At 41.0% G+C, this 15,642-nt stretch overlaps 1 protein-coding gene across 1 annotated transcript in view; it reads left to right on the top strand.

Moving 5' to 3' along the window:
• The window catches only part of IQGAP2 (IQ motif containing GTPase activating protein 2), a 373,896-nt gene that overhangs the window by 196,122 nt on the left and 162,132 nt on the right, over positions 1 to 15,642 (top strand). Inside the window, exon 13 of the mRNA XM_053701383.1 lies at positions 6,095 to 6,237. Coding sequence (XP_053557358.1) covers positions 6,095 to 6,237 — 143 coding nt within the window. The remainder of the gene's footprint in view (positions 1 to 6,094; positions 6,238 to 15,642) is intronic.

Genomic DNA, 15,642 nt, shown 5'->3' with positions numbered 1-15,642 from the left:
CTGGATGTAGTTCGTGCCCTCAAGTTCTACTTGCAGGCAACTAAGGATTTTCGACAAACGTCTTCCCTGTTTGTCGTGTACTCTGGTCAGAGGAGAGGTCATAAGGCTTCGGCTACCTCTCTCTCCTTCTGGCTTCGTAGCATAATTCGTTTAGCCTATGAGACTGCTGGACAGCAGCCTCCTGAAAGAATTACAGCCCATTCTACTAGAGCTGTGGCTTCCACTTGGGCCTTTAAGAATGAGGCCTCTGTTGAACAGATTTGCAAGGCTGCAACTTGGTCTTCGCTTCATACTTTTTCCAAATTTTACAAATTTGACACTTTTGCTTCTTCGGAGGCTATTTTTGGGAGAAAGGTTCTTCAGGCAGTGGTTCCTTCTGTATAATGAGCCTGCCTATCCCTCCCGTCATCCGTGTACTTTTGCTTTGGTATTGGTATCCCAGAAGTAATGATGACCCGTGGACTGATCACACATAACAGAAGAAAACATAATTTATGCTTACCTGATAAATTCCTTTCTTCTGTTGTGTGATCAGTCCACGGCCCGCCCTGTTTTTTTTTAAGGCAGGTAAATATCTTTTAAATTATACTCCAGTCACCACTTCACCCTTGGTTTCTCCTTTCTCGTTGATTCTTGGTCGAATGACTGGGAGTGACGTAGAGGGGAGGAGCTATATGCAGCTCTGCTGGGTGAATCCTCTTGCATTTCCTGTTGGGGAGGAGTTATATCCCAGAAGTAATGATGACCCGTGGACTGATCACACAACAGAAGAAAGGAATTTATCAGGTAAGCATAAATTATGTTTTCTTTTGAAAACAATGACATTTCTAAGTGACCCAAAACTTTTGAACACTTGTGTGTGTTTATATATACAGTATATATGTATGTATATACATATGGATCATTACTTTGTAATTTCAGAAGAAATTTTAGTTCTGAATATTTGAGTAAATCCAAATGAATGCATCAGCACAATTTTAAAAGGACGAACAAATACTGACAACATTTTTTAGTATTTATTTGTTTCCTTTAAGTTTATTAATTTTAAAGGCTTAATACTTACCTTAACGGGCTCTGGAGAGTGCACTAAATTAATCCTCTTCTTGCCAGAACCCTGCCTGCACTAACAGGAAGCTTAGCCATTCAGTTCCCAGGACCTGTTAGTACAAGTTTCAGAGTGCCGAGCGCGCTAAGCCTCCTGTTAGCGCGGTCAGGAACCTGGAAAGAAGCGGATCAGGTTAGCACGCTCTCCAGAGCACATTACGGTAAGTATTAAGCCTTTAAAATTAATTTAAAGGAAACAAATAAATACTAACAAATATTTTCGTTCTCTTTAAATTTTACTGGTGCATTAATTCGGATTTAAACTAAAGTACATCACTAGTGCAAAGTTTACTATCTTCATATATATTGCTCAATAATGAACTGTATGAGAATTAGACCCATTTTAAACTTCAGAAGATGGGGTGCCCAGTTTTTTTTTTTTTTTTATTAAGGGCTGCTAAAGGAGGATTGGCCAGGGGCTGCATTATGTTGTTCTCACATACAGTATATCACAAAAGTGAGTACACCCCTCACATTTTTGTAAATATTTTATTATATAGTTTCATATGACAACACTGAAGAAATGACACTTTGCTACAATGTAAAGTAGTGAGTGTACAGCCTGTATAACAGTGTCAATTTTGCCAAGATAAACTTTTTTGGTTCAGATGGTGTCAAGCGTGTGTGGCGGCAACCAGGTGAGGAGAACAAAGACAAGTGTGTCTTGCCTACAGTCAAGCATGGTGGTGGGAGTGTCATGGCCTAGGCCAGCATGAGTGATGCCGGCACTGGGGAGCTACAGTTCATTGAGGGAACCATGAATGCCAACATGTACTGTGACATACTGAAGCAGAGCATGATCCCCTCCCTTCGGAGACTGGGCCACACAAAATATTGACACTTTGGGCCCAATTTGGACATTTCCACTTAGGGGTGTACTCATGAGAACAAAGAAAAAAAATTATATTAGGAGTAAATTAGAAAGTTCTTAAAATTGTAGGCTGTATCTGAATCATGAAAGAAAATTTTTTTTATTTCATATGCCTTTAAGCAAAGGAGGCATGAGTGAGCCTGCTTGCCTTAAGTTAAGAAGCAGCGATCGTAAGACCACTGCTTTTTAACCTCTCCACTACCTCAGTGGTGCCAGAAATAAATCACCATGAACATGTTCAGGATGATTAATTGAATAAAAGCACAAAAGAAGGGGGGGTGTACTGCACAAGAATTTCCTTGTGCAATAATAAATTTGGCCAGTGGCCGAACAGCGTCTGCTGCATACTTGCTGTGAATACAGATAAACAGGTTCCCTAGCTTGGAACCTTGTTCGCACTTCTAATGATAAATGTGTAAAGCTGTATTTTATTTTTTCTCTCTGTTCCGACGAAAAAAGGGCATTTTAGAAAATTTTAGGAAAAAATCTTCTGCTACATAAATGTATTATTTCTTGCCCAATTTATAGAAGCTTGTTGCTCTTTACTAATAAAGGGATAGACTACGAGTGGAGTGCTATTTATTGCTTGCGAGTTAAAGGGCCACAAAACCCAATTTTTATTCTTTCATGATTCAGATAGAGCATGCAATTTTAAGCAACTTTCTAATTGACTCCTATTATCAAATTTTCTTCGTTCTCTTGCTATCTTTTTTTGAAAAAGCAAGATTCCTGTTTAAAAAAAAAAAAAAAAAAGATAGCAAGAGAACAAAGAAAAGTGTTTAATAGGAGTAAATTAGAAATTTGCTTAACATTGCATGCTCTATCTGTATCCCTTTAACTTTGCTAGAGGTAAACTTTTAGTAAAGTAGCGCTCGTATTACAAGTTGAAAGTAAAAAGTGCTCGAGTGAAACATGACATACTTAAAGAATTGGACTTCAGATATTGCGACCATGTTAAAGGGATATGAAACCCCACATTTTCTTTCATGATTCAGATAGAGCATAACATTTTTAACGTTCTAGTTTACTTCTTTTATCACATTTCCTTCATTCTCTTGGTATCATTTGTTAAAGGAGCAGCAATGCACAACTGGTTTTTAATTGATCACATGGGTGAGCCAATGACAATCAGTGTATATATCCACCTATCAATCAGCAGCTAGAACCTAGGTTCTTTGATTGTCCTGAGCTTCCCTAGCTAAACCTTTCAGCAAAGGATAAAAGAGAAGGAAGCAAATTAAATAATAGAAGTAAATTAGAAAGTTGTTTAAAATGGTATGCTCTATCTAAATCATGAATGTCTAATTATGACTTTACTGTCCTTTTAACATATTCTCCCAATAGACTTAAATGGAGAAACAGAAAAAATCATAACACCCATATTTGCTCGCTAACCCGACTGCGTTTGTTTAAGAGCACTAAATTTAACATGAATTATGAATATTTTACATTCCAATGTTCTTCACATAGAAGAATATGTTCTATTTATTCTTAAATAAATATTTATATATATATATATATATATATATATATATATATATCTGATGTTTTTTGGGTAAAATATCTCTTTTATATATATATATATATATATATATATATATATATATATATATATATATATATATATATAAATATATTGTATATATTTTTATTACAACTGAGAAGTCCTAACACTTCACTGAGAAGAAAAAGGCCTCCCCTATCCAGCACTTGAGTATGATACCTTCTAAATAATTCAATGTTAACAGTGTAAAGGGAGTATACTATCAGGTCAGTCAGCCAAAAATACAAAAAGCCTTTAGTGAGTACAAAAAAAAGCTATGCACATTGTATTCCAAGATACAAATAACAAATACAGGATATGTGGGCCCACTAAAACCATAAAGAAAAAAGAAAATAATCTTATTAGAGGCAATAGCAGAATAAGCAATCTATTTGTATGTCCATGTATTAATGGTGCCTGGTTGTTAAATCCTAGCTGAAGCAAAGTCCAGTTAGTTAGTCCTGTTAGTGTAGGCAGCACTTATATGTAACAGACAGAATGCTTATTGTGGTCCCAACAAAATTCCATGATAGGATCGAGGTGGGAGACAGTCAAAAAGAGGTGCGCTCATGTAAGTCTGCCCATAGCAAAAGCAATATATCACAGTTTACGGGTATCGGTAGAGATTATTGATCATAATGGTGAAGTAGTGTATAGACAACTGTATATAATTTAAAGCACCTCCAAGGGATTACGGTGATAGTTTATAAGCCTACCTTATCAGGTGCCTGTTGCCATCATTAGCCATAACCATAAACTGATGCTCGACTTATACCTTTACCCTCACCTTCACAGCGTATGTGGTAATGGATGTGTTTATTCACTCGGCAATGCCATTTCCACTATCTCTGGAGTTGATGCTTGCCTTTTCGCGTTATCCAATCTGTTAAAGAAGAAGGCTTACCTCTGTTATTGCATATTCAAGAGCACCCTTTTTTTAACCATCTCGATATTTGTATCCAGGAAGAGTTCAGGAGAGGTAGCATGGTAATACCGGAAGAAGTCCTGGTTATGATCCACGAGGATGAAACGTGTGTCGCAAATTGTTTGCTAATGTTCTGAGGGATAGTCAGCTGCTACTTCTCATGTATTTTTGGCTGACTGACCCGATAGTATACTCCCTATACATTGTTTACATTGATTTATTTAGAAGATATCATACTCAAATGCTGGATAGGGGAGGCCTTTTTCTTCTCAGAGAAGTGTTAGTACTTCTCAGTTGTCATAAACTTTATTCACTCCCTTCTTGCACTGTGTGTCCTGTGAATAATTTTTTTGACCACAGGTCACACATAGAAGTATTCCTTGAGACAAAGAGGGTGGTGCGGAACGACACTTTATATTTTTATAAATATATATAATTCAATCCAGAAGGCACTCTCCGCTTAAACGTTTTTGGGGTCGCCCCCATCCTCAGACCAATAAAATATAAACAGAAAAACTCACCCATATATACCCGTAGACTGCCACCGTGTGATTACACTGCCGGGCTCCTGTGCGTCCATTCAGCGCAACTGCGCATGCGCTGATGGCGGTAAGGAGCCTCAGCAAGGACAAAATTGCTAAAAAAGCAAAAAGTGAAAAACAGATATAATACGTAAACATAATAGCTTAGCAACAGTACACCTATTCCCTAATCATAGCTTCTAATGGATCATCTGCGCTATAGTATATAACCTAAATACTATCTAACGCCACTTAGACACCATGTGAAGAACATTGGATTGTAAAATATTTACAGTGCATACACAGTAAAAGACATTGTTTAATACTGATTTTTATTGTTTTCAGATATTGACTGCAAAGGGCTCCAATGTACATATATATGTTGCGTATATATATATATATATATATATATATATATATATATATATATATATATATATATATATAAAAAAATATGTATACATATGTATATATGTGTATATTAGTATGTATATACATATATACACATATAAATACATCTGTACACATACATACACACACACATATATATATATATATATATATATATATATATATATATATATATGTATGTGTTAAAGCCCTTTTTTTTGCCAAACACCTTATACCATATACCTTTAAGCCCTTATAACTTTTTTATTATTTATTTTTTAAATAATTTTGATCAGAAAGTGTTTATATGATTGTAACAGTACTTTTAAGTGTATTTATGTTGTGTTTAATGCACTCGAGCAAATGTGTTTACTTTCAGTTTGTAATATGCGCAAAAGCAAAAAAAAAAAGCCGTTATCGCTTGCGCACAAATTGTAGCACTCCACTCGTAATCTAGCCCAAAGTTGGGGGAATTGTCTGGTAGAAAATAAGAATGAATACTGTAATACGGTATGAAGTATGAATTTTTATTTCTTGCTTAGTCCAACTTTTAAAAAAGTAAATTTTTCATATAAATTACAGAACATGATGTTTTATACTATCTATTTTAATGTAAAACTGTGGCTTGGGGTACAGCTTGTACCTGCAGTATGCACTCGATAAATCCTGTTGCACATGCGCCTGGTAAATGCTGAATGCTTTGCTGTATTAAGCGCTCACTTTATTTATCATTCTTACAGGAGCAGAGGACAGTGCATGGATGAAGATAAAGCTAAAAGATCAATTTGATTACTATTACAATATTGAAACATGTGAAGGAAGTTGGTTCCAACCTGAAGGGGTTACACCAAAGAGTTCCTGGCTAACCAGGGAAGAAATAAAGGTGGGTTTTCTGTTTTTACAGTACAGCAAAAATAATGTATGCTTGTTGTCTATCCGTGTAACTGCGTATTCAGCATAATATATAGTCCTGCAAACGGGCTTTGTAAGAACACTTTATATCTGTGTGTATGGATGGATAGATAGATAGATAGATAGATAGATAGATAGATAGATATATCCCTCCTGGCTTTCCATCCCTTTGAGTAGATATATAAAAATGTTTACACTCCAGGTTGATGATTCTGGGAGTGCTAAACTGGCAAATAGGGAGTAGCTGTTCTGTGTTTTAAAGGGACAGCAAAGTCAAAATTAAACTTTCATGATTCAGATAGAGGGTGCAATTTTAAGCAACTTTCCATTGTTGTTCTATTATCTAATTTAATTTTCTCTCTTGGTATCATTTTTTAAAATGTACCTTTATTATCATATGTGCTTCATTCTCTTTTATCCTTTGTTGAAGGAGCAGCAATGGCCTACTGGGAGCAAGCTGAACACATCTGGTGCACCAATAAAAAGCATTTTTATACAACCACCAATCAGCAGCTATCTCTCAGTAATGCTTCGCTGCTCCTGAGCCTACCTAGGTTTTCTTTTCAATTAAGAATACCAAGAGACTGAAGAAAATTAGATAACAGAAGTAAATTGCAAAGTTGTTTAAAATCACATGATCTATTTGAATCATGAAAAAAAAAATGTTTTTTTGGTTTCATGTCACTTTAATATATTCACCACCCCCTTATCACATCTATTAAAATCTGGCACCAAAAATTTTGGACAGTGAATAGTTAGATACATTTAAATGAATGGTTTGTGGTTAGTATCATTATAATACAATTAAATGCTTCTCTATGTTGTAATTGGGTGATCATATTTTTTTAATCTGTGGAGGTTGCATTGATTTGGTCACGAACCTGTTTCTGTGGTTGTATGACTTAAAGTTTGGGAAATGACTCAGGCACTTGGAATGCTATCTTCACTTTTATTTATTAGTACAGCACAAACTGTGACCTTGAGTATTATTTTTATGTGGACTCAGTTACACACCATTTAACTGCCAAACTAAGGCCCTGTTTACTGTATAACTTAGAGCAATATTACATATCAATTTGTTTTCTTTCCAATGGCATGGAGAGGCCACAAATCCATTCTAATTATTAGTGGGAATTCAACTCCTGGCAACCAGGAGGAGGCAAAGAACACCCCAGCAAAGCTTTAAATATTCCTCCCAATTCCCATAATCCCCAGTCATTCTTTGCTGTCGTATATCTAGGAGGTGTGCAAAGATGTTGCTCTGAAGAAAATTAATTATTTATCCTTTAATGGGTAGTTTCCCTGCAAGCAAGAATTGGGTTAATGCTGTGTCCATGTAAATCCTCTTGAGTAAGAGTTGTGGTAGCTGTTAGCTGTTCAAGTTCAGCAGGGTAGTCCTTGTTTCTCCTCCAAAAATGTATGCTAACCCCCATTTGGAAAACCAGGGTTGGTTACTCTGCTTTTCCTTTTTCTACTGGTCCCTGTCAGCAGTCGTCTGGATCTGTCAGAGCTGTGATGCTGTGCCTGCCCTACAGCTGAAGCTCCTAAGGTAAGTGCTTAATTCCTTCTTAGGTTAGAAGGCTCAAGCACTCTAGGGTTTAACCCCTTTTCTGAATTGACAACGGAGCCTGGGGGGATTTATTAAAAATCCATTCATTGTGGGGATTTTAAACCTGGGCAGGATATACAGGATGTGTATTTACGCTTAGTTCATGGGACTTAGGCTGTCAGGGTTCAATATGAGCTCATATTCTTGATTTTATATAATATTTTTGGGCATTTAATGTGTTAGAGGCTGAAAGAGGTGTTTCTATGCACTTTTAATCTGAGTCAGTTTTTTCTGCAGCGCAGCGTACTTCGCGCGCTTTCTCTGATGTCACAGTTTTCTTTATAATGCAGTAACGTGACAGTCGCCCTTCGGCTTCTTCCGTCTGAAGCGGCGGTTATAGCAGTGATCTCCATAGCTCACAGAGTGCTTATTGGAGCGAGTGCACAATTTAAGGGAACTACTCTTGTGGGTACCAGGAGGTGGTGAGTACTCAAGCAACGGATGGGTGTATAGTGGTGCCATTTTCTATTTGTTTTTGCTGTAGGACTCCACATTTAGCTGGTGGTTATTGCTGTTGGTATGAGTTCCTGCTTTAATAACTTTTAAGGTTTTTCTTGATATCTTGTTTATTTAGTCTATAATTTAAGAGTTACCCAGATGGACACTATGGAAAAGGAACAAAATTTATCAGTTAATTTTGTTAACTGTTTATATATTTTTTATAGGCGCAAGTGATTCCTCCTGTGCAACTTTGCTCCACATGTCTATCAAATATGTTGCAGTCAAGGAATAAAGATTTTGCTTTTACTCAAAAACGTAACCCCTCAGAGCCCTCTGCCTCTCAGGATTTTGTTACCCTAGACATGCCTCCGCTTTCTCTTCAGTCCCCGTCGATAGTTGTCACACAAGCAGTGCCCAGCGGTTCTACTCAGTCTGTACCTGGGGGTGTATTTTTACCAGGTGATTTTGCTGCGCAGCTTACCTCAGCGGTTTCTGCAGCACTAAGAGAAAAAGAAAATTCAAGAATATGTCCTCTAAAGTAGGATTATCGTCTAACGCCTAGGCTGCTATGGTCAGTTTATCACAACTATCTGAGGATGATCATTCATCAGCAGCTTCTGAGGGCATGATCTCTGAATCTGAGTCTGCTGCGGCTAGTGCCGTAGATTCAAAGGAGATTAGTTTTAGGTTTAAGCTTGAGCATCTCCGAGTATTGCTTATGGAGGTTTTGACTACTCTGGATGATTCAGAACCTACAACTTCTGAAGCCCCTAAGATTACTAAGCTGAACAAAGTTTTTGATGTCAAACCTAGATCTGTGGAAGTGTTTCCTGTTCCAGATCGTATGTCGGATATTATTTCTCAGGAGTGGGAGAAACCAGGTGTTTCCTTTATCCCATCTCCTGTTTTTAAGAAAATGTTTTCTGTTGCAGACTCTGTACATGAGCTTTGCCGTACTAATCCTAAGGTGGATGAAGCTATATCCACATTGACTTAGAGGACTACGATTCCTCTGGAGGATAGTACCTCTTTTAAGGATCCCATGGATAGGAAATTGGAGGGGTACTGTCAGGGTGCCAGGAATCAGACTGAGACGAGAAGTGCAAAAATAATCACACCTTTTTTAATAGCAAAAAATAATAAAAGTCCACAAGTCAAATAGCAAGCCAGGAGTCAAAACCAGAGATGGTAGTCAGACGAGCCGAGTTAGGAGCCAAAGCGAATAGTCAGACGAGCCGGAATCAGGAACAAGGAAAACAGCAGAGTCAGGAACAAGCCAGGGATCAGGAACCAGGAAGGACGTCAGGCAGCCAGGTAATACACAGGAACTCTCACAAACAGGTCTGAGACAACGCAAAGGCAAAGCATACTGAACAGAGGCCCTTTAAATAATAATTGATGACATCACAGTTCTGAGACTGCATCCTGTCTCACACGGATGATGCACATCAGTCTGGCCATAAAAGGAAGTGCAGGAAATGAGCAGCATCTCCCACAATGCACCATAGTCGGCAAGAGAGGTGAGTAAAATGGCTGCCAGCAGCACATGGCAAACAAAACAGGGAAAAAACCCTGACCGTACCCTCCCCTCAACGGCCCCTCCCCCGCGGGAGGACAAAAGGCTTATTGGGGAAATGGTTATGGAAGGCACGGAGGAGGGCGGGAGCATGAACATCAGAGGAGGGAACCCAAGAACGCTCTTCCGGACCGTAGCCCTCCAGTGTACCAAATACTGTACACGGCCCCTGGACATACGAGAGTCAATGATGCTGTTGACCTCATACTCCTCATGGTTGTCAACAAAGATAGGATGGGGACAAGGCAACACAGTGGTAAACCGATTACAAACCAATGGTTTTAAGAGGGAGACATGAAAAACATTGAAGATGCGCATCGCAGGAGGAAGGTCAAGAGCGTAGGCCACAGGATTGAAATGTTGGAGTATTCGAAAAGGACCAACATAACGGGGCACCAGTTTGTTGGAAGGCACACGAAGGTTCACCAACCTGGTAGGAAGGTGCGGACAGACGCCTACGATCAGCCTGGAACTTTTGGCGCTGCATAGAACGATGAAGGCAATCCTGAATATGCGCCCACGTGGAACGGAGTTGCCGGAGATGCTCCTCCAAAGCCGGAATACTATGAGACATGAATGAATCGGGCAACAAGGATGGTTGAAACCCATAATTCGCCATGAACTGGGATAACTTGGAGGAAGCATTAATAGCACTATTACAAGCAAACTCTGCCCAAAGTAACAGTTCAGACCAATTACTGTGGTGATCTGAGACATAGCAACGGAGGAACTGTTCCAGAGCTTGATTAGACCGTTCCGCAGGAGAAGGAAAGCTAGATCCCCATTTGAGCACAAAAGGAACGCCAAAATCTGGAGACAAACTGGCTACCCCGGTCCGACACTATCTCCTTGGGTAACCCATGTAAACGGAAGACCTCCCGGGCAAAAATTGAAGCAAGCTCCTGAGCGGTAGGCAACTTCATTAAGGGAATGCAATGTGACATTTTAGAAAAATGGTCAACCATTATAAGGATAACTGTATTGCCATTGGAAACAGGGAGCTCGACAATGAAGTCCATGAAAAGATGTGTCCAAGGACGCTCACCATTAGCAATAGGTTGAAGAAGACCCACAGGAAGACGTCGAGGAGTCTTATTCTGTGCACAAACTGAGCAGGAGGCAACATACGCAGCAACATCAGAACGAAGACCTGGCCACCAGAATTGTCGAGTGACAGACCAAATCATTCGGTTCTTGCCTGGGTGACCTGCGGCTTTAGGATAGTGGTAAGTGTGCAGAAGTTTAGTTTGAAGATTCTCAGGAACAAAACACTTACCACTAGGTTTCTCAGGAGGTGCATTGGTTTGTGCAGCCAGGATCTCCTCCCCCAAGGGAGAAGTCAAATTAGTATGTTTGGTAGCCAAAATATGGTCAGGAGGTACAGACTCCTCCTTGGACAGAGGCGAAAATTGTCGAGAGAGGGCATCAGCCCTAACATTCTTACTACCAGGCAGGTAGGAGACCATATAATTAAACCGAGACAAAAATAGCGCCCATCTGGCTTGCCGGGCCACAAACGTTTTGCTTCAGATAGATAAGTAAAATTCTTGTGGTCAGTAAGAATAAGCACTGGCACGCTAGTACCCTCGAGAAGATGCCTCCATTCCTTGAGTGCCAAATTTATGGCCAGTAATTCCCTGTTGCCAATTTCATAATTGCACTCCGCTGGAGACAATTTCTTAGAGAAGAAACCACACGGATGCAAGGAACCGTCAGGCGTAGGACGTTGAGACAAGAGGGCACCTACTCCAGTCTCAGACGCATCAACCTCAAGAACGAAAGGCAGGACAGGGTTAGGATGAGCCAGAACTGGAGCGGCAACAAAGGCAGTCTTAAGAATATCAAAGGCCTTAATGGCAGTAGGAGACCAATGGAGTGGATCATTCTCTTTACAGGTCATGTCTGTGATAGGTTTGACCAAGGAAAAAAAGTTTTTAATAAACTTTCTATAGTAATTGGCGAACCCCAAAAAAACATTGAATAGACCGAAAACCAACTGGGCGAGGCCACTGCAGAATTGCAGATAACTTGTCAGTATCCATGGAGAACCCTGCAACGGAGATAGCATAACCTAGGAAGGTTACTTGAGTCTGATGGAACTCACATTTCTCAAGTTTACAAAACAGGCCGTTCTCACGTAGTCTCTGAAGAACCCGTGTAACATCAGAACGATGAGCCTCAAGTGTGGGTGAGTGTATGAGGATGTCGTCTAAGTACACCACAACACACTGTTGCAACATATCTCGTAGGACATCATTAATAAATTCCTGGAAAACAGCAGGAGCATTACATAGGCCAAAGGGCATTACAAGATACTCATAATGATCACTCCTGGTGTTAAATGCTGTTTTCCATTCGTGGCCCTCCTTAATCCTAACGAGATTGTATGCTCCTCTCAAAGTTTAGTAAAGACCGTAGCTCCCTTGAGGCGGTCAAAGAGTTCTGTAATGAGCGGAATAGGGTAAGCATTCTTAATGGTAAGACGATTAAGACCCCTATAATCGATGCATGGTCTTAACTCGCCACCCTTTTTCTTCACAAAGAAGAAGCCAACCCCTGCAGGAGAGCAGTATTTTCGGATGATCCCCCGTGACAGAGCATCGGCAACCTACTCCTCCATAGCACAATTCTCTGCAACAGACAGAGGGTACACCCGGCCCCGAGGAGGAATGGCTCCGGGTTGCAGGTCTATGGCACAATCGCAAGACTGGTGAGGAGGCAACGTACCGGCATGCATCTTGTCAAAATTGTCTAGGAACTCTCGGTACTTCTCTGGCAATTGAGATACCGAAGAAGTGCACAAGACTTTTACTGGTTTCCGAAGACAAGTGGAAATACATTGAGGCGACCACGACAAAATTTCGGACCTGCACCAGTCGAAACTGGGATTGTGCTTTTGGAGCCAGGGATAACCCAGAACAACCGGAAAATGCGGAGAGTTTATCACCTGGAACTGGAGGGTTTCAAAATGGAGAGCCCAAACAGCCATGGACAACGGAGCAGTTTCGTGAGTAATGAGTGCGGGCTGAAGGGGCCTGCCATCAATGGCCTCAATAGCAAGCGAAACGGACCGAGGCAAAACAGGAATGGAGTGCTTTGATACAAAAGCACTGTCAATGAAATAGCCCACAGCACAGTGACTATGGAGGAGTCCACCCAGGAAAGGACAACCGTGACCAAAGGTTTCTCCTTAAGCGGTTCTGGGGACGAGGATAAACCACCCAATGTCTGCCCCCGACAGGACCTTAGGTGTGAGCATTTCCCGGCCGTGTAGGACAAGACTTCAAAAGGTAGCCCTGTAACCCACAATAGAGGCAGAGCCCCTCCCTCGTCCTAAAGGCCCTCTACACGCGGGGAGACGCGTAAAGCCCAACTGCATCGGCTCAGCAGTACCTGGTGACTCAGGACCAGGAGGCATGGTAGGAGAGGGAGGCATGGGTGGGAACGAACACGTAGAAGACAACGGAACAGGAGGCTTCCACAAGTGCTCCTTGAAAGAGGGCCTCTCTCTGAGTCTGATGTCAATTACGATAAAAAAAGACACCAATGCCTTCGAGATCCTCTGGTAAATCTCTGGCAGCAACTTCGTGTTTAATCGCATCAGAGAGCCCATGAAAGAAGGCGGCAACAAGGGCTTCATTGTTCCAACCTACCTCTGCGGCAAGCGTACGTAACTCAATAGCATGCTGAGCAACAGATCTTGTACCTTGCTGAATGGACATGAGTCGTTTAGCAGCACAGGAGGAGCGAGCTGGAACATCAAATACCCTTCGAAAGGAGGCCACAAATTTGAAATCACAGGTCTATTAGTCTCCCACAAGGGATTAGCCCAGGCAAGAGCTGTGTCAGAGAGTAACGAGATAAGAAATCCCACCTTAGCTCTGTCAGAGGGAAACGCCTGAGGTAACATCTAAAAGTAAATGCCCACCTGGTTCAAAAACCCTCTGCACTGAATAGAATCGCCTCCATATCGCTGAGGTAGAGGGGCATAACCGGACATGCTCCTGGTAGGCATAGGTGCAGCAGCAGAAACATGAGCAGCCATAACTTGCGGGACACTTTGGTCCATATGTGCAGTGCTAGTCATCAGGGTTTGCAGGGCTAGTGCAAATTGATCCAAGTGGTGATCCTGTTCATCCATCCTGGAAATGATGGCAGGTAAAGGTGGATTATTAGCACCATCAGGATTCATGGCCTTTGCGTAATGTCAGGGTGCCAGGAATCAGACTGAGACGAGAAGTGCAAAAATAATCACACCTTTTTTAATAGCAAAAAATAATAAAAAGTCCATAAGTCAAATAACAAGCCAGGAGTCAAAACCAGAGCTGGTAGTCAGACGAGCTGAGTCAGGAGCCAAAGCGAATAGTCAGACGAGCCGGAATCAGGAACATGGAAAACAGCAGAGTCAGGAACAAGCCAGGGATCAGGAACCAGGAAGGACGTCAGGCAGCCAGGTAATACACAGGAACTCTCACAAACAGGTCTGATATAACGCAAAGGCAAAGCATACTGAACAGAGGCCCTTTAAATAATAAGTGATGACATCACAATTCTGAGACTGCATCCTGTCTCACACGGATGATGCACACCAGTCTGGCCATAAAAGGAAGTGCAGGAAATTAACAGCATCCCCCACAATGCACCATAGTCAGCAAGAGAGGTGAATAAAATGGCTGCCAGCACATGGCAAACAAAACAGGGAAAAAACCCTGACAGGTACTTAAGGAAGATTTTTCTTCACCAAGGTCTGCTATGGCAACCGGTGGCTAGTATGGCGGCAGTCGCTGGCGCAGCCTCATATTGGTGTGACTCCTTATCTGAACTAATTTTGAAGGAGACTACTGTGGAGGAGATCCAAGACAGGATCAAGGCATTAAAAGTGGCAAATACCTTAATTTGTGATGCCAGTATGCAGGTTGTACGTCTGAGTGCGAAGACTTCCAGTCTTTCCATTCTATCTCACATGAGCCTTGTGGCTAAAGTCTTGGTCGGCAGACATGGTTTCCAAGTCTAGACTCCTTTCTCTTCCTTTTCAGGGGAACACCCTGTTTGGTCCTGGTCTGGATGCCATGATTTCCATTGTCACAGGTGGAAAAGGGGCTTTTCTTCCTCAAGATAAGATTAGACCTAAGAGTCGCCAAGCTTCTAATTTTCGTTCCTTTCGTAATTTTAAGGGACAGAAATCCTCTTCTTCCAAACCTGAACAGACCAAACCATCCTGGAGACCCAACCAAACTTGGAATAATTGCAACAGTGCAAGAATCCTTATTCTGAGAACAAATCAGCATGAAGAATTCACCCCTGATACGAGATTAGGTCAAGTAGGGGGCAGACTTTCTCTCTTTCGAGAGGTTTGGATTTGCGATATTCCAGATCCTTGGTCTAATCTTGTCCTCCGAGGCAGATTTCTCATGTCAAGGTTTTCAGCAAACCAGGAAAAAAAGGCATTCTTAAACTGTGTCAGGGATCTCTCTTCTCTATCAGTGATCATCCCTGTTCCTCTGGCAGAACAAGGCTGAGGATTTTATTCCAATCTGTTTGTGGTTCCCAAGAAAGAGGTAACTTTTCAACCTATTTTGGGCCTGAAGTGCCTTAACAAATTTCTCAGGGTTCCGTCCTTCAAAATGGAAAATATTTGTTCCATTCCTTCTTTAGTTCAGGAGGGTCAGTTCATGACCACCATCAACCTGAAGGACGCCTACCTTCATGTTCCTATCCACAAGGATCATTTTCAATTCCTTCGGTTTGCA

This window comes from Bombina bombina, chromosome 2 (assembly GCF_027579735.1).
Source record: "Bombina bombina isolate aBomBom1 chromosome 2, aBomBom1.pri, whole genome shotgun sequence".
Lineage (NCBI taxonomy): Eukaryota > Metazoa > Chordata > Amphibia > Anura > Bombinatoridae > Bombina > Bombina bombina.
This window is presented reverse-complemented; position numbering and strand designations above follow the sequence as displayed.